Source organism: Haliaeetus leucocephalus, unplaced genomic scaffold (assembly GCF_000737465.1).
Source record: "Haliaeetus leucocephalus isolate CR32 unplaced genomic scaffold, Haliaeetus_leucocephalus-4.0 Scaffold517, whole genome shotgun sequence".
NCBI lineage: Eukaryota > Metazoa > Chordata > Aves > Accipitriformes > Accipitridae > Haliaeetus > Haliaeetus leucocephalus.
Window position 1 is genome coordinate 4,363,434 of NW_010972953.1, and position 8,238 is coordinate 4,371,671.

Below are 8,238 nucleotides of genomic sequence, written 5' to 3' on the forward strand. Positions count from 1 at the left end.
TTTTTTTTTTTTCTTTGTTCTACAAGCACACATAACTGCTGTAGGTATTCTTCTCTCTGTCATCTACTGGACCTTCCTTAGGTTAGTCTTTTACATCTTTCTCCTCTTTTCAGATGCTTTCTAAATGTCTGCTTTGCATACACATCAAGACATGAAATCAGCAATGCTGTCAGGGAGATGGCATGGGGGGTAGAACAAGGACTGCTCGAACCCAGGTAACTCTTGTCTTTCTGTGTGAGGCTTCGTAGATGAAGACTGCCTGTCTTACCACCTACGCTTTATTAGTAACCTCTCAGAAGCCAAGTGGCTTTTAAATAGATCTTGTTAAACCAGTATGACTGGAACAAATGACTTAAAGTTACTATGCAATGTTTGGTTTTTATTATTTCAGTTACCATGGTGATAGATACACAACCAAGACAGAAGAGAAATTAGGTCTGTGTCTTAAGTTAGTTTAAATGTGAAGGCAGATTTTTTTATGCCACAACAATTGGCTGCTTGGCTGGCAGTCTTAGCTATGAGGTCAAACAACAGATGAATCATGAATACTGTACTGTTCCTCCACCCTGGAGGAGATGGAGTAGTTAGCACTCTGCTCTCTGCTCCAGATGGAAGTCCTCACAGTCTGGTTCCACCACTGTATTATGTTTCACAGAGCACGCGGGGGGATGCTCTGGGGGCTGAAAGAGTGTTTGAAATAGCCTGTGGAGCAGACAGCAGTGTCCATCAGAAGCAAGTTGATGACTGGCTGTGGTACAGCTCCACTGCCCAGATTTAATCTGCAGTCCTGTGTTTATAAAAAAAAAACCTCAGTAATTCTGATTTAGTAGTAGTGCCACCTCTATTGGGTCAGGAAAGTGATCTTAATAAGATGCATCTGTCTTTCGTAGTGATGTGTCTGAATCGTTGCTTGATAAGTGTCTGTACACCAACAACTCCCCTGACCCAGACCTCCTGATTCGAACCTCTGGAGAGGTTCGTTTGAGTGATTTCTTGCTCTGGCAGGTAAAGTCTTTGTTTTCTCCTTGAAATACTCCATTTTTGCATCGGAGGGTGTTCTACTGGCTCCAGGCATGAGCTGACATAAGGGCTCTTAAACTTTCTTTGCCAGGGTTAGGTAACTTTTTGGATGGACTGAGTGCTTGGGCACCTCTGAGGAATCTGTTTCTTGCAGTTCTGTGATTGCCTAAAATACCTTGCAGCACAAGTCTGAAATTGTATCATCCTGAAAACACTTAATAAGAAATCACAAATTAGTCTAGCTGACAACAGTCAAGGAAATTATGAATTGCTCATCCTTTTGCTCCACTTCTCACATTTAGCTAATTCCTCATCTTATTGGTAAATTGCTGGCTTTGATTAATTTAACCTGGCAATATGTTTCCTGGGATGAGGAAATCCCAAGAAGGATTTCTAGATTCCTGGGAGAGGTGTTTGTCATATGTCAGCTGTAGGTGTTGGAGGCGTAACCCTGTAATGTACACGTAATGTATGTGCCTGACTTGTCACAATTTCAGAAGTGTATTTGACTTTCATAATGAAATGAGACCCTGCAAGACAGGTTCTAAGGATGGCAAAGTCAAATCAGCATGACTAGGCTGTTAAGCTAAAACATAGTAAGTTCTTAAGGTGTATAAAGTTCATGTATTTGCAGTTACGGTATCTAAAGCTGCTTCCATTTCTCTTTCTCCTGTGCTAGGCAATATTGACTTGTTTGTAGCCCAAACTTTGCAGGAGAACATTTGAGTCGAGCTGCTTTGCTTAAAGCTAACATTTTGTTTTACACGTACAGTTTGGAGCCAAAACCCAACTGCCTTTAAGCAACCACATCAAATGTTCCCACTCCAAGTTATTTAATTGGCAAGTTCACAGAAGTTGTCTGGCCTGAGTTGCGGTTGCCTACCAAGGCATCTCCCTCTCCTCCCTGTATTTTTGGGCACATGTATACCCTGGATGGGTGTCAATGCTGCGAACTAACATTTTGCTTGCTCCTCTTGGTGGTAGTCCTGGCAGAGATGCCTTGGAGACTGAGCCTGTAACTGGTGAAGCACTACTGAGGAAGTCAGTGCTCTGTGAGTCTGGCTGGCGTGGTGCCCCTCTCCCATGCCGTGGATTACAGCAGAAGCAGCAGAGGAGAACGTGTGCCTGTGCTTCCACTCCGCCAGCTCACATGCCAGAGCGTTAGTGCAAATTTCCCTTTGCTAGCAATTGTGTGTGTCCTGATAGCCCCAAAGTAGGAGGAAATTGTGCTTTCAGCGTGATTCTCTGATGTCAAAGAAAATATCCTTATGGTGGTTTTTTGTATAGAATTGACGCTAAGATTTTCTGTAGCATTACAATTTTAAGAGTGGGGGTTTTTTTACATGTTAGATTTTGTAGTAATGGTCATAGGAACACATTTACCTGAAACTTTGAGGAACTTGATGGCAAAAATAGGTTTTAACTTGAAAGCTTGCATCTTTCAGCTCTAGAATATCTTCAGCGCACCACAACTCTTAGATTCATTAAGCAGTTAAATGGCATGAGTGGGCAGTACGAAATATCACGAGATGCCATTTGATGAATGGCTTAAATGTCATGTCCTGATCCTCAGTTCATCTGTTATTCCCTTAACTCAGCCTTTGGTAGTCCAGTGTTGCTATTTTAGTTTTGTTATAAGTATGTGATGCTTAAGCTATTAAAAATACCTCTGTGAAGACCAACATAGCATTAGAAAGAATTCTGCTGGTATCTTTGCAGGAGTGGATGACTAGTGTCCCAGCATTAAAAACTAATTAGAAAGACCCTGCATTGTGCAATGTCAAACTCTCCTGGCTGGTATTTATTTCATTTTGAATAGAATCTGATAACATAGCCTAGGTAAAGTCTTTGTGGGGAAACTGGCATAGTTTGACCAACAGAGCTGCATCTTGATGACTTTTCCCTCTCTAGATGATTAAATTGTTGGTGATCTTGCTTTCTGCAGACATCCCATTCATGCCTGGTGTTTCAGTCAGTCTTGTGGCCAGAATATTCCTTTTGGAACTTGTGTGAGGCTATCCTTCGGTTCCAGATGAACTACAGTGCTTTACAGGTAAGGGAGCCTTAGGGAGATGGAAAGCTCAACACAGCACGTTACCTGCACAGCAATGTGCTGGAGATCAGGTGAAAGTGTGCAAAGTAGGAACAGAGGAATTGTTCATTTAGTGTGGTTAGTTAAGATCTTGTTTCAGTAGCAGATAATGCCAGGTGTGCTGCTTTTCCTGTACCCATGTGGCTTGTTACAACATCTTAGTGTGTGGACAGACTCCTGTACTTTCAGGAATACCTGAAGTATCTGAAGTCACCACTGTCTCTATTACTCATTGCTCATTCTACCAGCTGGAAGTATCTGTCCCCACTCCTCGGCTGACAGGACAGAACAAGTAAGCACTCCTAGTTTGCTATGGGGTAAAATCAGCCAGTTAACTCAAACCGCAGCATCAGTGGCTTAAGCAAAGACTGCTGAGTTTGCTCTGGAATGAGCAGGGAGAATTTGTGTGCTCTTCCTCTAACTCTGCCATTGTTTTTAGGGTTGTAACAAGTGGGTTTAGAGTTTCCTTTCTGGGAGCTGAAGTGAGGCTGCCTGAGCTGTGGGACTGTGGACAAGTGTCCTCTTTCTGGTGGGTCCAGATGTGCTTACTGAAGAGATTGTTCCTATTGCTCGCTGTCATTGTTCCTCTCCTCTTAGATTTGTTGTTGTGAGCTCTCCCTGACCTGGTTCAGATAAATCTGGCCAACTTAGTAGTGATTTAGTAATCTGGCTATTTTTAAGCAAAACAAGTCCAGGAGCTGGAGCTCTTGATGGGGAAATCTGGGTAGCAGCAGCTTGTAGCACAGAGACAGCAATAACTGGTAGGAGGAGGAACTTAGTGTGGTGGCTCTTACCTCCACCATATCTGGTTGCTGAGTGTGTCGTTCCTTAATTATTTGGGTCCTCTTTTGTTAAAGACAGGCATTATATTGCCCTTTCTACCTTCAGGGACCTTGATCACCTCTGAGAGTTGTCAAAGAGATTATAGACAGTCGTGGTTATGGGTGAATTTCATCAGGTCCAGTCAGTCTGGAAGCATCCAAATTCTCCACATCCTTAACCTCTTTTATTCCTATTTCTGCCCCAAGTCTGTCCTTTTCCTACCAGCAATTCGTTGTATTAATACAACTAATGGCAATTCACCTTCTGCATGAAGAAGAAAGCAAAAAGGCAGTAGTGTTTGTCATGGACATTAGCTTTGCTTCTGTCTTGAACAGTACTGAACAGTAAGGTCACTGTTCTGACTGTGCTCCTAGTGCTACTTTCTGATGGGTAACAAATGCTGCTTCTGTTCCTAGCTAGTCTTGTCTTTTCTTAGTTCTTGTTTGTGGCTCTATGTGATCATGCTATGCTATAATCAAGGTTTCTTATAATCCAGATTTGTTCTTTGGTCAGTTTTCTTGCTGTAAGACCCACTTTGCAGTAGATAAGGCTGCTCTTTTTTTCAAGGGGTGCAGCCCAATCGTGCAGAATGGAGGACTTCTCAGTCAAAGGAACTGCTGAGATTTAGGAGCTGGGTTTTTTTGCATTTGAAAGAGGTGATCTTGAAAGCTGAAAATATCTGGAGCTCTTGAAACAAATTACCTTGGTGGAAGGGTTGCTTGTCAGTGAGGATGGTGGGGCTAGGGGGTTGACTTGCTGAGAAGCCAGAATATGTTACAGCAGCTGTGTCTACTTTGGGAGAGTGCTGCTGTGTTAAGTACACGGGAGGCAGTTACGGTGTGGATGGACAGCGGGATAGAAGGTTTGACAAGGTACATAAAAAAAACTTGAGTTGGAGGTATTTGACAAAAGATATTCTCCTTCCATCAACTCAGCATCACGTTTAATGGCCATCTTCTTCATTTTCCAGACAGCCTGCTGCTCAAGGGAGTCTGCTAGCTGGTTGTTGCTCACCACTTAGTCCCAGGATCAGCTATAACCTCCTTTTGGTACATGGTAGACCTGGGAAGAGAATGCAGATGTTGGTTGGCAAGCCTGCCCTATGGAAGGGGTCATGCCGAGTCTCTTCTGGTGAATAGACAGAATTCTACTTTGTTCAAGGGTGGAAGTCTTATGCTGAACTGGCTGATGATCTTTGCATTTCAAATAAGCAGAGCTACAGCAGCGGAGTGCTGTCCATTCAGTGGGCTTTCTGTAGTTAGGGATATTTCTACTCTCGTTCCCAGCACAACAAAAGCTAATTTACAGTGCCAGAGCACAGACTACTGACTTGGGCGCAGAGAAAGTGTGGTGAAGAGTGAGTCAGGCTCTCATTAGAATAATTATTTCTTCTTGCTTGTTTGAAAGGCCAGCACTTCCTAAGTGTGTGTGTGTGTGTCAGGTTATGTCACGGTGACCAGTTTTACTCTTTCTAAAAATGAAAGCTTAATATTCCTGCATGCAGATGTGGTTTTGCTGTTGGAGGCTGCAGGCTAGGATATGTGCAATAAGAAGAAATCCAAAAGTGACATTCTGCAAAAATATTTAAAATACTTGAAGGGTAGGCAAGGATAGCTACTGCCTTTACCTTTCTCCTGCCCATCCTGCTGTGTCTCGAGCCGGTACGTTATCAGATCACAGGCATTTGGGAATGCTGAGCCCACTCATGCTTTTACGCTGAAGCTGATTAGCTCAATACCTGATCATCTGCTCAAAGAATTGTCCCATAAATCATTGTTCTGAATCCTCTAAAACCTTTCAGCTGCCATGTGAATAGGATCAAAGATTCTGTGATGACGCTGGCAGGGATAGGTTGTGTTTTAGAAGTCCGCTTGTATGCTGTTCCTCTCTGATTCCAGTATCTGAGGGTTTTTCCACAATCTGTCGTGACCTTTATCTATTTTAACTAGGAGCTAATGCTGTGAGCAAACGTGTGTCTTGGGGAGAAGGTCCAGAAGGATATCCCTGTATTTTTTTATAACCAATCAAGCAGGCTGCCTCAAAGTGGAGGAGGTGCACACAGAGCCACCCTTCATTTAACCTGCAGATTGATGGCCAAGCAGAGGCTATTTCTTCCATAACCTGTGCTGCCTTGCATCTGTACCACAGAAGAGCTGAAAGGCCTGGTAAAGTGCTAACGCTCTACTACTTTTCACTCTAGAAGGCCAGAGACTCCTACATGGAGGAAAGGAGGCGACAACAGATGGAAAGGGATCAGGCTTATGTGACAAAGAAGCTGCAGCAGGAGGGGTTTGCGTCCCACGGAGACTCTCGGCGTCGACGGACACTGTTGCAGAAATGCACCGCCATGCGGGAAGAGAGAATCCAGGGCTTTCTACAGGCACTAGAGCACAAGAGAGCGGACTTCTTTGAAAGATTGTGTACGGTGTCTGCATGACATAGGTGCTGGGTTGTTCTTGGGAAGACAATTTTTAACTGGGTTACAGGGAACAGCTGCTGCCCAGAGGAATTTACTCGGTGTGGTTCTGCAGTGGGGATGCAGGGCTGCTATAGGACTTTACGTCCCCGCTGGCTCTGTCTGAGGGCAGGGACAGAGTACTGTGAACCTTTCTAGTTCTGTGAATGCTGCTGAGGAAGGTAATGCCGTCCTTCTGTCTCGCCTCCCTGCCCCTGGTGATGGAGAATACATGCACCCTGCCGTATCTCTGCTGCTTGGCACTTTACAGGCCTGGGTGTTTTGGTGACAAGAAGTTAACTAAAATGAGCCTCCATTTCTGTTTGACTCCTCATGAATCGGCCCAGGCAAACCAATTCAGTCCTGTTAAATCAGTCTGAACTTGAATTCCTTCCATGGCTTTGCAGTAGTGAATCTTCTGTTGAGATTTCCTCTGCTGTCCCATAAGGGGAGCCTTGCTTTCTGTAGGGAGAGGACTATTCCTGGTCTAGAAGGGAGCCCTGTGCCAAGCGGTGGCAGAGATATTCCCCACTGCCTATTTCATGATGTCATCTTGTCTTTTCCCCACCTTACTCTGCTGGTTTTGATGTATCTGCTCTTGGCTTCCAAAGAGCTAAAGCGAGGTGTTGTCAGCCTTGCCAGAAAGAAAAAAAGGTACTCCGAAGCTTTGCCAGGTCCTGTGATCCCTTCTGAGCAGTGTATGTGGGGAAAACCCAAATGCCGAAGATGCTGGTGTTGGAACAGACTGACTGTGCTTAGGAAAGGCTCTGAGCAGGCAAGGAAAAAGGATTGGTTGGGAATTAACTTCATGGCTTAAAAAGGCACAGAAGTTAGCTAAGGTGACGGATACAGTATGCCAAATTGCTCCGAGACCTCTCTAGAGCTATGACTTAAAGTCCTGTTTCCAGGGAATTGAGGGTGGGCTTAGTTCAGGAATACAGTAGCCAAAACCGACCTCTGACCCCAGCCAAAATGGTTTAGAAAGGCTATTGAGCTGATTTTAATGGGAGTGGCCAGAGCAGCTGTGGAGTGGTGTTCTCAATTTTCCATTGGTGGGGAGATGGACTAGCTAATTTGGAAGATTGTTTCTGTCTCTTATTTCTCCTGGTTTCCGTCCCCATAGTCAAAATAACAGAAAATGTCTTGATTTTTTGTTTCTGATGCACACACAGGTGCAGCACTACCAACTATTGCTGTTTTTAAAGTGTTCTTTTTTACCTCCAGGTGAAAACTAGAAAATGCAGATTTAAAAGACTTGTAAGTGCTGCAGACTCAGCACTTTGAATGTGATTGCGAAGAGGGTAACTACATTGTCAAATCGTGAATAAAGCATATTCATACCAAACTTACTTTAAAAATAAGCTGAACGTTTAAAAGTACATAGAGCTTCTTATTCTAAGGTGTAATGAAGTTGGCATCCAGGTCTAATATAATATTGTTTAACCTGTGACAGACTCCTCATCTGATTCCTGTTAGACTGGAAATGATGTGAAGGCTGTGTTCTTTTTACAGTCTAGTGTGAGCAATTTGCTGATATCCTGAGGCTTGCCCGAATGAAGTTCCGTGCACGTACCTCCTCTTGCGTAAGTAGCAAACAGTAGTTTGGATAAGTGTGCCGAGATGATGGGAGCTGTCGATTTTAAATGTCTTTTGCTGTTATTTTATTTTCCCTGTCTTCACATTTCAGAAAGCTGTCTGTGGAAATAGTTTACTCTCCATGAGATGGAGCACTCTTCAGTCTGCTTTGCCAGGCTGATGGGGAGACTGTCTTCTACCTGGGAATGTATTTTTGCCTGGGGGGGGGGGGGGGGGGGGGTGGTGGGGTTGGTGGGCGAAGGGGGGCGAACAA

At 44.1% G+C, this 8,238-nt stretch overlaps 1 protein-coding gene across 5 annotated transcripts in view; it reads left to right on the plus strand.

Moving 5' to 3' along the window:
• Nucleotides 1-8,055, plus strand: part of DHDDS (dehydrodolichyl diphosphate synthase) — a 13,511-nt gene extending 5,456 nt beyond the window's left edge. For 4 of the 5 annotated variants that reach the window (XM_010576139.1, XM_010576140.1, XM_010576142.1 and 1 more), the window contains 4 exons: nucleotides 114-215; nucleotides 891-1,005; nucleotides 2,966-3,073; nucleotides 6,135-7,893. In XM_010576139.1, coding sequence (XP_010574441.1) covers nucleotides 114-215; nucleotides 891-1,005; nucleotides 2,966-3,073; nucleotides 6,135-6,371 — 562 coding nt within the window. In that variant the 3' untranslated portion in view covers nucleotides 6,372-7,893. The other variant, XM_010576141.1, reaches the window with a different exon arrangement.
• The last annotated feature ends 183 nt before the right edge of the window (nucleotides 8,056-8,238 follow it).